The following is a 14,984-nucleotide window of genomic DNA, read 5'->3' on the forward strand; positions in this document are numbered from 1 at the left end:
GGGGTCATGGATCAGTCCTTTACCATCTCTAATAGACCACTGTGACGTTTAGGGTCATGGATCAGTCCTTTACCATCTCTAGTAGACCACCGTGACGTGTGGGGTCATGGATCTCTGTCCTTTACCATCTCTAGTAGACCACCGTGACGTGTGGGGTCATGGATCTCTGTCCTTTACCATCTCTAGTAGACCACTGTGACGTGTGGGGTCATGGATCTGTCCTTTACCATCTCTAGTAGACCACTGTGACGTGTGGGGTCATGGATCTGTCCTTTACCATCTCTAGTAGACCACCGTGACGTGTGGGGTCATGGATCTGTCCTTTACCATCTCTAGTAGACCACCGTGACGTGTGGGGTCATGGATCTGTCCTTTACCATCTCTAGTAGACCACCGTGACGTGTGGGGTCATGGATCTCTGTCCTTTACCATCTCTAGTAGACCACCGTGACGTGTGGGGTCATGGATCTGTCCTTTACCATCTCTAGTAGACCACCGTGACGTGTGGGGTCATGGATCTCTGTCCTTTACCATCTCTAGTAGACCACCGTGACGTGTGGGGTCATGGATCTCTGTCCTTTACCATCTCTAATAGACCACTGTGATGTGTGGGGTCATGGATCTGTCCTTTACCATCTCTAGTAGACCACTGTGACGTGTGGGGTCATGGATCTCTGTCCTTTACCATCTCTAGTAGACCACCGTGACGTGTGGGGTCATGGATCTGTCCTTTACCATCTCTAGTAGACCACCGTGACGTCTAGGGTCATGGATCTGTCCTTTACCATCTCTAGTAGACCACTGTGACGTGTGGGGTCATGGATCTGTCCTTTACCATCTCTAGTAGACCACTGTGACGTGTGGGGTCATGGATCTGTCCTTTACCATCTCTAGTAGACCACCGTGACGTGTGGGGTCATGGATCTGTCCTTTACCATCTCTAGTAGACCACCGTGACGTGTGGGGTCATGGATCTGTCCTTTACCATCTCTAGTAGACCACCATGACGTGTGGGGTCATGGATCAGTCCTTTACCATCTCTAGTAGACCACCGTGACGTGTGGGGTCATGGATCTGTCCTTTACCATCTCTAATAGACCACTGTGACGTTTAGGGTCATGGATCTGTCCTTTACCATCTCTAGTAGACCACTGTGATGTGTGGGGTCATGGATCTGTCCTTTACCATCTCTAGTAGACCACTGTGACGTGTGGGGTCATGGATCTGTCCTTTACCATCTCTAGTAGACCACCGTGACGTGTGGGGTCATGGATCTCTGTCCTTTACCATCTCTAGTAGACCACCGTGACGTGTGGGGTCATGGATCTGTCCTTTACCATCTCTAGTAGACCACCGTGACGTGTGGGGTCATGGATCTGTCCTTTACCATCTCTAGTAGACCACTGTGACGTTTAGGGTCATGGATCTCTGTCCTTTACCATCTCTAGTAGACCACCGTGACGTGTGGGGTCATGGATCTGTCCTTTACCATCTCTAGTAGACCACTGTGACGTGTGGGGTCATGGATCTGTCCTTTACCATCTCTAGTAGACCACTGTGACGTGTGGGGTCATGGATCTGTCCTTTACCATCTCTAGTAGACCACCGTGACGTGTGGGGTCATGGATCTGTCCTTTACCATCTCTAGTAGACCACTGTGACGTGTGGGGTCATGGATCTGTCCTTTACCATCTCTAGTAGACCACCGTGACGTGTGGGGTCATGGATCTGTCCTTTACCATCTCTAGTAGACCACTGTGACGTGTGGGGTCATGGATCTGTCCTTTACCATCTCTAGTAGACCACTGTGACGTGTGGGGTCATGGATCTCTGTCCTTTACCATCTCTAGTAGACCACCGTGACGTGTGGGGTCATGGATCTGTCCTTTACCATCTCTAGTAGACCACTGTGACGTGTGGGGTCATGGATCTGTCCTTTACCATCTCTAATAGACCACCGTGACGTGTGGGGTCATGGATCTGTCCTTTACCATCTCTAGTAGACCACTGTGACGTGTGGGGTCATGGATCTCTGTCCTTTACCATCTCTAGTAGACCACCGTGACGTGTAGGGTCATGGATCTGTCCTTTACCATCTCTAGTAGACCACCGTGACGTGTGGGGTCATGGATCTCTGTCCTTTACCATCTCTAGTAGACCACTGTGACGTGTGGGGTCATGGATCTCAGTCCTTTACCATCTCTAGTAGACCACTGTGACGTGTGGGGTCATGGATCTCTGTCCTTTACCATCTCTAGTAGACCACCGTGACGTGTGGGGTCATGGATCTCTGTCCTTTACCATCTCTAGTAGACCACCGTGACGTGTGGGGTCATGGATCTCTGTCCTTTACCATCTCTAGTAGACCACTGTGACGTGTGGGGTCATGGATCTGTCCTTTACCATCTCTAGTAGACCACCGTGACGTGTGGGGTCATGGATCTGTACTTTACCATCTCTAGTAGACCACTGTGACGTGTGGGGTCATGGATCTCAGTCCTTTACCATCTCTAATAGACCACCGTGACGTGTGGGGTCATGGATCTGTCCTTTACCATCTCTAGTAGACCACTGTGACGTGTGGGGTCATGGATCTGTCCTTTACCATCTCTAGTAGACCACTGTGACGTGTGGGGTCATGGATCTCAGTCCTTTACCATCTCTAATAGACCACCGTGACGTGTGGGGTCATGGATCTGTCCTTTACCATCTCTAGTAGACCACCGTGACGTGTGGGGTCATGGATCTCTGTCCTTTACCATCTCTAGTAGACCACTGTGACGTGTGGGGTCATGGATCTGTCCTTTACCATCTCTAGTAGACCACCGTGACGTGTGGGGTCATGGATCTCTGTCCTTTACCATCTCTAGTAGACCACTGTGACGTGTGGGGTCATGGATCTCTGTCCTTTACCATCTCTAGTAGACCACCGTGACGTGTGGGGTCATGGATCTGTACTTTACCATCTCTAGTAGACCACTGTGACGTGTGGGGTCATGGATCTCTGTCCTTTACCATCTCTAGTAGACCACCGTGACGTGTGGGGTCATGGATCTGTCCTTTACCATCTCTAGTAGACCACTGTGACGTGTGGGGTCATGGATCTCAGTCCTTTACCATCTCTAATAGACCACCGTGACGTGTGGGGTCATGGATCAGTCCTTTACCATCTCTAGTAGACCACTGTGACGTGTGGGGTCATGGATCTCTGTCCTTTACCATCTCTAGTAGACCACTGTGACGTGTGGGGTCATGGATCTGTCCTTTACCATCTCTAGTAGACCACCGTGACGTGTGGGGTCATGGATCTGTCCTTTACCATCTCTAGTAGACCACTGTGACGTGTGGGGTCATGGATCTGTCCTTTACCATCTCTAGTAGACCACCGTGACGTGTGGGGTCATGGATCTGTCCTTTACCATCTCTAGTAGACCACTGTGACGTGTGGGGTCATGGATCTGTCCTTTACCATCTCTAGTAGACCACCGTGACGTGTGGGGTCATGGATCAGTCCTTTACCATCTCTAATAGACCACTGTGACGTTTAGGGTCATGGATCAGTCCTTTACCATCTCTAGTAGACCACCGTGACGTGTGGGGTCATGGATCTGTCCTTTACCATCTCTAATAGACCACTGTGACGTTTAGGGTCATGGATCAGTCCTTTACCATCTCTAGTAGACCACCGTGACGTCTGGGGTCATGGATCTCTGTCCTTTACCATCTCTAGTAGACCACTGTGACGTGTGGGGTCATGGATCTGTACTTTACCATCTCTAGTAGACCACCGTGACGTGTGGGGTCATGGATCTCTGTCCTTTACCATCTCTAGTAGACCACCGTGACGTGTGGGGTCATGGATCTGTCCTTTACCATCTCTAGTAGACCACCGTGACGTGTGGGGTCATGGATCTGTCCTTTACCATCTCTAGTAGACCTCCGTGACGTGTGGGGTCATGGATCTGTCCTTTACCATCTCTAGTAGACCACTGTGATGTGTGGGGTCATGGATCTGTCCTTTACCATCTCTAATAGACCACTGTGACGTGTGGGGTCATGGATCAGTCCTTTACCATCTCTAGTAGACCACTGTGACGTGTGGGGTCATGGATCTGTACTTTACCATCTCTAGTAGACCACCGTGACGTGTGGGGTCATGGATCTGTCCTTTACCATCTCTAGTAGACCACTGTGACGTTTGGGGTCATGGATCTGTCCTTTACCATCTCTAGTAGACCACCGTGACGTGTGGGGTTATGGATCTCTGTCCTTTACCATCTCTAGTAGACCACTGTGACGTGTGGGGTCATGGATCTGTCCTTTACCATCTCTAGTAGACCACCGTGACGTGTGGGGTCATGGATCTGTCCTTTACCATCTCTAGTAGACCACCGTGACGTGTGGGGTCATGGATCTGTCCTTTACCATCTCTAGTAGACCACCGTGACGTGTGGGGTCATGGATCTGTCCTTTACCATCTCTAGTAGACCACCGTGACGTGTGGGGTCATGGATCTGTCCTTTACCATCTCTAGTAGACCACCGTGACGTGTGGGGTCATGGATCTGTCCTTTACCATCTCTAGTAGACCACTGTGACGTGTGGGGTCATGGATCTGTCCTTTACCATCTCTAGTAGACCACTGTGACGTGTGGGGTCATGGATCTGTCCTTTACCATCTCTAGTAGACCACTGTGACGTGTGGGGTCATGGATCTGTCCTTTACCATCTCTAGTAGACCACTGTGACGTGTGGGGTCATGGATCTGTCCTTTACCATCTCTAGTAGACCACCGAGACGTGTGGGGTCATGGATCTGTCCTTTACCATCTCTAGTAGACCACCGTGACGTTTGGGGTCATGGATCTGTCCTTTACCATCTCTAGTAGACCACCGTGACGTGTGGGGTCATGGATCTGTCCTTTACCATCTCTAGTAGACAACTGTGACGTGTGGGGTCATGGATCTGTCCTTTACCATCTCTAATAGACCACCGTGACGTGTGGGGTCATGGATCTGTCCTTTACCATCTCTAGTAGACCACCGGGACGTGTGGGGTCATGGATCTCTGTCCTTTACCATCTCTAGTAGACCACCGGGACGTGTGGGGTCATGGATCTGTCCTTTACCATCTCTAGTAGACCACCGTGACGTGTGGGGTCATGGATCTCTGTCCTTTACCATCTCTAGTAGACCACTGTGACGTGTGGGGTCATGGATCTGTCCTTTACCATCTCTAGTAGACCACCGTGACGTGTGGGGTCATGGATCTCAGTCCTTTACCATCTCTAGTAGACCACTGTGACGTGTAGGGTCATGGATCTGTCCTTTACCATCTCTAGTAGACCACCGTGACGTGTGGGGTCATGGATCTGTCCTTTACCATCTCTAGTAGACCACTGTGACGTGTGGGGTCATGGATCTGTCCTTTACCATCTCTAGTAGACCACCGTGACGTGTGGGGTCATGGATCTGTCCTTTACCATCTCTAGTAGACCACTGTGACGTGTGGGGTCATGGATCTGTCCTTTACCATCTCTAGTAGACCACTGTGACGTGTGGGGTCATGGATCTCTGTCCTTTACCATCTCTAGTAGACCACCGTGACGTGTGGGGTCATGGATCTGTCCTTTACCATCTCTAGTAGACCACCGTGACGTGTGGGGTCATGGATCTGTCCTTTACCATCTCTAGTAGACCACCGTGACGTGTGGGGTCATGGATCTCTGTCCTTTACCATCTCTAGTAGACCACTGTGACGTGTGGGGTCATGGATCTCTGTCCTTTACCATCTCTAGTAGACCACCGTGACGTGTGGGGTCATGGATCTCTGTCCTTTACCATCTCTAGTAGACCACTGTGACGTGTGGGGTCATGGATCTCTGTCCTTTACCATCTCTAGTAGACCACCGTGACGTGTGGGGTCATGGATCTGTCCTTTACCATCTCTAGTAGACCACCGTGACGTGTGGGGTCATGGATCTGTCCTTTACCATCTCTAGTAGACCACCGTGACGTGTGGGGTCATGGATCTGTCCTTTACCATCTCTAGTAGACCACTGTGACGTGTGGGGTCATGGATCTGTCCTTTACCATCTCTAGTAGACCACCGTGACGTGTGGGGTCATGGATCTGTCCTTTACCATCTCTAGTAGACCACCGGGACGTGTGGGGTCATGGATCTGTCCTTTATCATCTCTAGTAGACCACCGTGACGTGTGGGGTCATGGATCTCTGTCCTTTACCATCTCTAATAGACCACCATGACGTGTGGGGTCATGGATCTGTCCTTTACCATCTCTAGTAGACCACTGTGACGTTTGGGGTCATGGATCTGTCCTTTACCATCTCTAGTAGACCACCGTGACGTGTGGGGTCATGGATCTCTGTCCTTTACCATCTCTAGTAGACCACTGTGACGTGTGGGGTCATGGATCTGTCCTTTACCATCTCTAGTAGACCACCGTGACGTGTGGGGTCATGGATCTGTCCTTTACCATCTCTAGTAGACCACTGTGACGTGTGGGGTCATGGATCTGTCCTTTACCATCTCTAGTAGACCACCGTGACGTGTGGGGTCATGGATCTGTCCTTTACCATCTCTAGTAGACCACTGTGACGTGTAGGGTCATGGATCTGTCCTTTACCATCTCTAGTAGACCACTGTGATGTGTGGGGTCATGGATCTGTCCTTTACCATCTCTAGTAGACCACTGTGACGTGTGGGGTCATGGATCTCTGTCCTTTACCATCTCTAGTAGACCACTGTGACGTTTGGGGTCATGGATCTGTCCTTTACCATCTCTAGTAGACCACTGTGACGTGTGGGGTCATGGATCTGTCCTTTACCATCTCTAGTAGACCACTGTGACGTGTGGGGTCATGGATCTGTCCTTTACCATCTCTAGTAGACCACCGTGACGTGTGGCGTCATGGATCTGTCCTTTACCATCTCTAGTAGACCACCGTGACGTTTAGGGTCATGGATCTCTGCGGGCCAGTAGATGTAGAGATGAGCAGCAGTTACAGAGTGGCGTGTGTGTGTGTGTGTGTGTGTGTGTGTGTGTGTGTGTGCGTGCGTGCGTGCGTGCGTGCGTGCGTGCGCGCGCGTGTGTGTATGTGTGTGTGTGTGTGTGTGTGTGTGTGTGTGTGTGTGTGTGTGTGTGTGTGTGTGTGTGTGTGTGCGTGCGTATGTGTATGTGTGTGTGTGTGTGTGTGTGTGTGTGTGTGTGTGTGTGTGTGTATGTGTGTGTATTGCGTGCGTGCGTGCGTGTGTGTGTGTGTGTGTGTGTGCATTCTTCTCATTCAAAATTCTTTCCTAAATGCCTTTTCTGCAGAGCAACTGCCTTTAAAAAGCAACACATTCCTTAGAAATTAGCCTATTTGACATCGATATGAGTCAGAAACATCATTGGAGTATTCACATTGACTATAAATAGGATCGTTTTGGTCATAAAGTCAGTCTAGTCTAAAAACGGAATGAGGAACAACCGTGCGTCACAACGGGTAAAGAAATGGCGGGTTCTGATTCGACGATGTCCATTGGGCTGAACAGCTGCGGTGTTGCTCTCAATCCACATCCAGTATAAACAGTGAGACAGACCTGTTTACATTAGACAACACGACGCACATCTTGTTTTAACTTGATAAATACTGCACCAAACTCCTTAGTTTAGACGTACAACTGAAACATCTTTGGCAAATATGTAAACAATTTTTAAAGATTTATTGAGTTATCTTGTAATTTATTCTGGGGATTTTCCCTGGGGGACAATCATTAACCAACCTCTTAATTGGTCAGGAAACACACCTCCCGAGACTAAAATATAATTTTTGCAATGAGGAATAATAAAAAACATATGTGCCAATCTGCACATTCATTGGTTATTTAAATGCATGAATGTGAGCCGACACCCTGCTTCAGCGTGAAGAATGTCTCATGTCTCACTTGTTCTCAACTGGCCTACATGGTTAAATAAAGGGGGAGTATAAAAATAAATGGTTTCTTTTAGATGTATATCTACCGTGGAGACAGTTATGGCCCAGTTGCTAGGAGTGATAATCAGATGTTGAATAGATAAGAGGAGTTCGAGGAGGAAATGGGGGAAGCTGCCCATAGTAGTAGTATAACTTCGGGTCTAAATATGCTGTTATTTAACCTCTACCCTCGCTCTCTCTTCTCTCTCTACCTTCTCTCTCTTCCCTCTCTACCCTCTTTCTCTCGTCGCTCTTCTCTCTCTACCCTCTCTTCTCTCTCTACCCTCTCTCTCTTCTCTCTCTGCCCTCTCTCTCTTCTCCCTCTCTCTCTTATCTCTCTACCCCCTTACACTCTCTTCTCCCTCTACCCTCTCTCTCTTCTCTCTCTACCCTCTCTCTCTTCTCTCTCTTCCCCCTCTCTCTCTTCTCTCTCTACCCCTTCTCTCTACCCTCTCTACCCTCTCTCTCTCTGTTCTCTACCCCCTCTCTACCCTCTCTACCCTCTCTCTGTTCTCTGTACTCTCTCTCTTTTCTCTCTACCCTCTCTCTCTTTTCTCTCTACCCTCTTTCTCTCTCTACCCTCTCTTTTCTCCATACCCTCTCTCTCTTCTCTCTCTACCCTTCTCTCTACCCTCTCTTCTCTCTCTACCCTCTCTTTCTTCTCTCCTCTCTCTACCCCTCTCTCTTCTCTCTCTGCCCTCTCTCTCCTTCTCTTTCTCACTCTACCCCCCTTCTTATCTCTCTCCAGTTATGATCTTATCTTCGCAGGGGGACCAGAGGAGATACTCAGGAAGTTCCAGGAAGCCAATCACAAGGTCCTGTTTGCTGCCGAGGGTTTGGTCTGGCCTGATAAACGCCTACAGGACAAATACCCGTCCGTCCGCAGCGGCAAGCGCTTCCTCAACTCAGGAGGTGGGTCCAGAACACCGTCATCACAGAGTTTCTAAACACAGAGGCCCAACATTGCGATACTTTCGGGACAACTTCGTGAAACAGACTCGACAGACCAGACCGGGGTTTGGGGTTTGGCAAGTCAACGGGAGAAGTGAAAAATGTAGAGTTTAGAGTTTAGAATTCCCTCTACCCCTCCAGAGTTTAGAATTCCCTCTACTCCTCCAGAGTTTAGAATTCCCTCTACCCCTCCAGAGTTTAGAATTCCCTCTACCCCTCCAGAGTTTAGAATTCCCTCTACCCCTCCAGAGTTTAGAATTCCCTCTACCCCTCCAGAGTTTAGAATTCCCTCTACCCCTCCAGAGTTTAGAATTCCCTCTACCCCCAGAGTTTAGAATTCCCTCTACCCCTCCAGAGTTTAGAATTCCCTCTACCCCTCCAGAGTTTAGAATTCCCTCTACCCCTCCAGAGTTTAGAATTCCCTCTACCCCTCCAGAGTTTAGAATTCCCTCTACCCCTCCAGAGTTTAGAATTCCCTCTACCCCTCCAGAGTTTAGAATTCCCTCTACCCCTCCAGAGTTTAGAATTCCCTCTACCCCCCAGAGTTTAGAATTCCCTCTACCCCTCCAGAGTTTAGAATTCCCTCTACCCCTCCAGAGTTTAGAATTCCCTCTACCCCTCCAGAGTTTAGAATTCCCTCTACCCCTCCAGAGTTTAGAATTCCCTCTACCCCTCCAGAATTTAGAATTCCCTCTACCCCTCCAGAGTTTAGAATTCCCTCTACCCCTCCAGAGTTTAGAATTCCCTCTACCCCTCCAGAATTTAGAATTCCCTCTACCCCCAGAGTTTAGAATTCCCTCTACCCCTCCAGAGTTTAGAATTCCCTCTACCCCCCAGAGTTTAGAATTCCCTCTACCCCTCCAGAGTTTAGAATTCCCTCTACCCTTCCAGAGTTTAGAATTCCCTCTACCCTTCCAGAGTTTAGAATTCCCTCTACCCCTCCAGAGTTTAGAATTCCCTCTACCCCTCCAGAGTTTAGAATTCCCTCTACCCCTCCAGAGTTTAGAATTCCCTCTACCCCTCCAGAGTTTAGAATTCCCTCTACCCCTCCAGAGTTTAGAATTCCCTCTACCCCATATAACTCATAGGTCATCCCTCTACATCCCAGAGTTTAAAGGACCCCATATAACTCATAGGTCATCCCTCTACAGCCCAGAGTTTAAAGGACCCCATATAACTCATAGGTCATCCCTCTACAGCCCAGAGTTTAAAGGACCCCATATAACTCATAGGTCATCCCTCTACAGCCCAGAGTTTAAAGGACCCCATATAACTCATAGGTCATCCCTCTACAGCCCAGAGTTTAGAGGACCCCATATAACTCATAGGTCATCCCTCTACAGCCCAGAGTTTAGAGGACCCCATATAACTCATAGGTCATCCCTCTACAGCCCAGAGTTTAAAGGACCCCATATAACTCATAGGTCATCCCTCTACAGCCCAGAGTTTAAAGGACCCCATATAACTCATAGGTCATCCCTCTACAGCCCAGAGTTTAGAGGACCCCATATAACTCATAGGTCATCCCTCTACAGCCCAGAGTTTAGAGGACCCCATAAAACTCATAGGTCATCCCTCTACAGCCCAGAGTTTAGAGGACCTCAGAGAATTCACAGATCAAGAATGAGGTCAGTTCTTTGAACTATTGCATGACGTGACTGTAACTTTGTCACCGCTCCTGATAGACACTGCTCTGCTCTTTGAACTATTGCACTTGACGTGACTGTAACTTCGTCACCGCTCCTGATAGACACTGCTCTGCTCTTTGAACTATTGCACTTGACGTGACTGTAACTTCGTCACCGCTCCTGATAGACACTGCTCTGCTCTTTGAACTATTGCACTTGACGTGACTGTAACTTCGTCACCGCTCCTGATAGACACTGCTCTGCTGTGTCAACACTGATTGCTCATAGAGGAAGGACAACACACACAGGCTGTGTTTTCACGTAGGGAGAATAAAAACAACAAAGATTGTGTTTTTCTCTGTAAACTTCACGACGGGCACTGAGACAGTCACCGAGGTCTTTCCTGCCTGGAGGACAGTAGGTATTTCTGATGATTCTGTTGAACTTTAGGTCCTCTGCGCCTCGTTCATCACCTCCACAGACCAACAAGGGGACAATCGTGCTGACTTTACCACTACATTCAGAACTGTGTTATGATGATTCTTTCTGTGTGGTGTGGAAACATCCTACTGCTATTTCTAATGTAGAAGGGTTGATTATTGTGGTGTTCCTGTAGGCCCCTCTCAGCCTCTATAAAGCCTGTAGCCTGTAGCAGCTGCCCCCCTCTCCCTGGTGCACGGCTGTCATTAAGTTGACATGTGTATTTGTCTTGGTCCCCCGTGGGCCGTACTCTGCATCAAATTACAGCTTGTGTTTTTGTCTCTGAGGGCAGGCTTCCGTGCCCACATCACCCAGGGGCCAAACTAACCACATCACCCAGGGGCCAAACTAACCACATCACCCAGGGACCTAACTAACAGGGACAGGTCCTGCTGTCTGTCTCTGCTCTATTTTATCTGGACCTGGTCTGGAGGGTCACAGAGAGGTGAAACCTTGGTTTGTTTGGGGAATGGTATGACAGGAGAGGGGTGAATCTAGAGTCAGTCAGAACTGGAGAGATGTGATGTTAGAGTCAGAGCAGGAGAAGGGTGGGGCTAGAGTCAGGAGAGGAGAGGGGTGAGGTTAGAGTCAGAGCAGGAGAAGGGTGAGGCTAGAGTCAGGAGAGGAGAGGGGTGAGGCTAGAGTCAGAGCAGGAGAAGGGTGAGGCTAGAGTCAGGAGAGGAGAGGGGTGGGGCTAGAGTCAGAGCAGGAGAAGGGTGGGGCTAGAGTCAGGAGAGGAGAGGGGTGAGGCTAGAGTCAGGAGAGGAGAGGGGTGAGGCTAGAGTCAGGAGAGGAGAGGGCTGAGGCTAGAGTCAAGAGAGGAGAGGGGTGAGGCTAGAGTCAGGAGAGGAGAAGGGTGAGGCTAGAGTCAGGAGAGGAGAGGGGTGAGGCTAGAGTCAGGAGAGGAGAAGGGTGAGGCTAGAGTCAGGAGAGGAGAGGGGTGAGGCTAGAGTCAGAGAGGAGAGGGGTGAGGCTAGAGTCAGGAGAGGAGAGGGGTGAGGCTAGAGTCAGAGCAGGAGAAGGGTGAGGCTAGAGTCAGGAGAGGAGAGGGGTGGGGCTAGAGTCAAGAGAGGAGAGGGGTAAGGCTAGAGTTAGGAGAGGAGAGGGGTGGGGCTAGAGTCAGAGCAGGAGAGGGGTAAGGCTAGAGTTAGGAGAGGAGAGGGGTGGGGCTAGAGTCAAGAGAGGAGAGGGGTAAGGCTAAAGTTAGGAGAGGAGAGGGGTGGGGCTAGAGTCAGAGCAGGAGAAGGGTGGGGCTAGAGTCAGGAGAGGAGAGGGGTGAGGCTAGAGTCAGGAGAGGAGAGGGGTGAGGCTAGAGTCAGGAGAGGAGAGGGGTGAGGCTAGAGTCAGGAGAGGAGAGGGGTGAGGCTAGAGTCAGGAGAGGAGAAGGGTGAGGCTAGAGTCAGGAGAGGAGAGGGGTGAGGCTAGAGTCAGGAGAGGAGAAGGGTGAGGCTAGAGTCAGGAGAGGAGAGGGGTGAGGCTAGAGTCAGAGCAGGAGAAGGGTAAGGCTAGAGTCAGAGCAGGAGAAGGGTGGGGCTAGAGTCAGAGCAGGAGAGGGGTAAGGCTAGAGTCAGAGCAGGAGAATGGTGGGGCTAGAGTCAGGAGAGGAGATGGGTGAGGCTAGAGTTAGGAGAGGAGAGGGGTGAGGCTAGACTCAGAGCAGGAGAAGGGTGGGGCTAGAGTCAGAGCAAGAGAAGGGTGGGGCTAGAGTCAGGAGAGGAGAAGGGTGAGGCTAGAGTCAGGAGAGGAGAGGGGTGAGGCTAGAGTCAAGAGAGGAGAGGGGTAAGGCTAAAGTTAGGAGAGGAGAGGGGTGAGGCTAGAGTCAGAGCAGGAGAGGGGTAAGGCTAGAGTCAGAGCAGGAGAAGGGTGGGGCTAGAGTCAGAGAGGAGAGGGGTGAGGCTAGAGTCAGGAGAGGAGAAGGGTGAGGCTAGAGTCAGGAGAGGAGAGGGGTGAGGCTAGAGTCAGAGCAGGAGAAGGGTGAGGCTAGAGTCAGGAGAGGAGAGGGGTGGGGCTAGAGTCAAGAGAGGAGAGGGGTAAGGCTAGAGTTAGGAGAGGAGAGGGGTGAGGCTAGAGTCAGAGCAGGAGAAGGGTGGGGCTAGAGTCAGAGCAGAGAGGTGTTTAGAGTAAGGACCATCATTTTCACTAGGAGGCTTTTTTTGCTCGTCATTTTCACCAGGAGTTTTTTTTAGTTCATTACTTAGTTCCGCAGTAGATGTGGTCATGTGGTTTTATACACTATATGACCAAAAGTATGTGGACACCTGCTCGTCGAACATCTCATTCCAAAATCATGGGCATTAATATGGAGTTGGTCCCTCCTTTGCTGCTATAACAGCCTCTACTCTTCTGGGAAGGCTTTCCACTAGATGTTGGAACAATACTGCAGGGACTTGCTTCACAAGAGCATTAGTGAGGTCAGAGACTGATGTTGGGCGACTAGGCCTGGCTCGTAGTCGGCGTTCCTATTCATCCCAAAGGTGTTTGATGGGGTTGAGGTCAGGGCTCTGTGCAGGTCAGACAAGTTCTTCCACACCGATCTCGGCGGCGAGCTTTACACCACTCTAGCCGACACTCGGCATTGTGCATGGTGCTCTTAGGCTTGTGTGTGGCTGTTCGGCCATGTAAACCCATTTCATGAGGCTCCAGACTAAAAGTTCTAGTTGCTTCCGGAGGCAGTATAGTACTCGGTAGTGAGTCTTTCAACCGAGGACAGACCATTTTTATGTCTTCAGCACTCTGCGGCCCCGTACTGGGAGCTTGTGTGGCCTACCACTTCGCGGCTGAGCCGTTGTTGCTCCTAGAAGTTTCCACTTCACAATAACAGCACTTACAGTCGCCCGGGGCAGCTCGAGCAGGGCAGACAGTTGACAAACTGACTTGTTGGACAGGTGGCATCCTATGACGGTGCCACGTTGAAAGTCACTGAGCTCTTCAATAAGGCCATTATACTGTCAATGTTTGTCTATGGAGATCGCATGGCTGTGTGCTCGATTTTATACATGGGGTGTGGCTGAAATAGCCGAATCCACTTATTTGAAGGGGTGTCCACATACACTGGTTTCTATAGCTTATTTGATGAAGTGGTTTTATGTGGCTAGCCATATGAAAAATGTGTGCAGTGTGCTTTTGGATCAAATCTTTTACTTCTGAATGATATGTAGAATGCTGTGAACAAGTATTTGACCCTTTCAAATGTACTCTAGTTTGGCATATTTTTTTTTTACTAAATGATATCAGATGTTCATCCCAAACCTAATATTATATCAATAACACATAATTGACGATACTTATTTTATTTATTTCATGTGTGAGAAAGTAATTGAATGTAATTGCCCCCGTACACTCAATAACTGGTTGTTCCACATTTAGCTGCAATGACGCCAACCAAACACTTCCTGTAGTTGTTGATCAGTCTCTCACATCTCTCTAGGAGGAATTTTGTCCCAATCTTCCGTGCAGAATTGCTTTAACTCGGCAACATTTGTGTGTTTTCAAGCATGAACTGGTCGTTTAAAGTCCTTCCTCGACATCTCGACTGACATTTTGGCCTGAACTATGCCATTCAAAAAGGTCAAATGTGTCGCTTAATATGGTCATTTTCATGTATACTTGATTGTGTGTTTTGGATCGTTGTCCCGCTACATGACAGATTCTGGAGAAAACGAAATGCATAATCTTTATAATTTATGGAAGAATACAGTACAGTTCACCCCATACTACAACACAATCACCCACAGTTCACCCCATACTACAACACAATCACCCCATACTACAACACAATCACCCACAGTTCACCCCATACTACAAACACAATCACCCACAGTTCACCCCATACTACAACACAATCACCCACAGTTCACCCCATACTACAACACAATCACCCACAGTTCACCCCATACTACAACACAATCACCCACAGTTCACCCCATACTACAACACAATCACCCACAGTT

General features: G+C 49.4%; 1 protein-coding gene across 2 annotated transcripts in view; it reads left to right on the forward strand.

The window, feature by feature from the left end:
* LOC127928967 (procollagen-lysine,2-oxoglutarate 5-dioxygenase 2-like) overlaps positions 1-14,984 on the forward strand; it is a 188,199-nt gene that overhangs the window by 87,989 nt on the left and 85,226 nt on the right. For both annotated transcript variants that reach the window (XM_052516607.1, XM_052516608.1), the window contains exon 4: positions 8,724-8,887. In XM_052516607.1, the coding sequence (XP_052372567.1) occupies positions 8,724-8,887 (164 nt within the window). The remainder of the gene's footprint in view (positions 1-8,723; positions 8,888-14,984) is intronic.

The sequence above is a fragment of the Oncorhynchus keta genome, unplaced genomic scaffold, assembly GCF_023373465.1.
Source record: "Oncorhynchus keta strain PuntledgeMale-10-30-2019 unplaced genomic scaffold, Oket_V2 Un_scaffold_515_pilon_pilon, whole genome shotgun sequence".
Taxonomy (NCBI): Eukaryota; Metazoa; Chordata; class Actinopteri; order Salmoniformes; family Salmonidae; genus Oncorhynchus; species Oncorhynchus keta.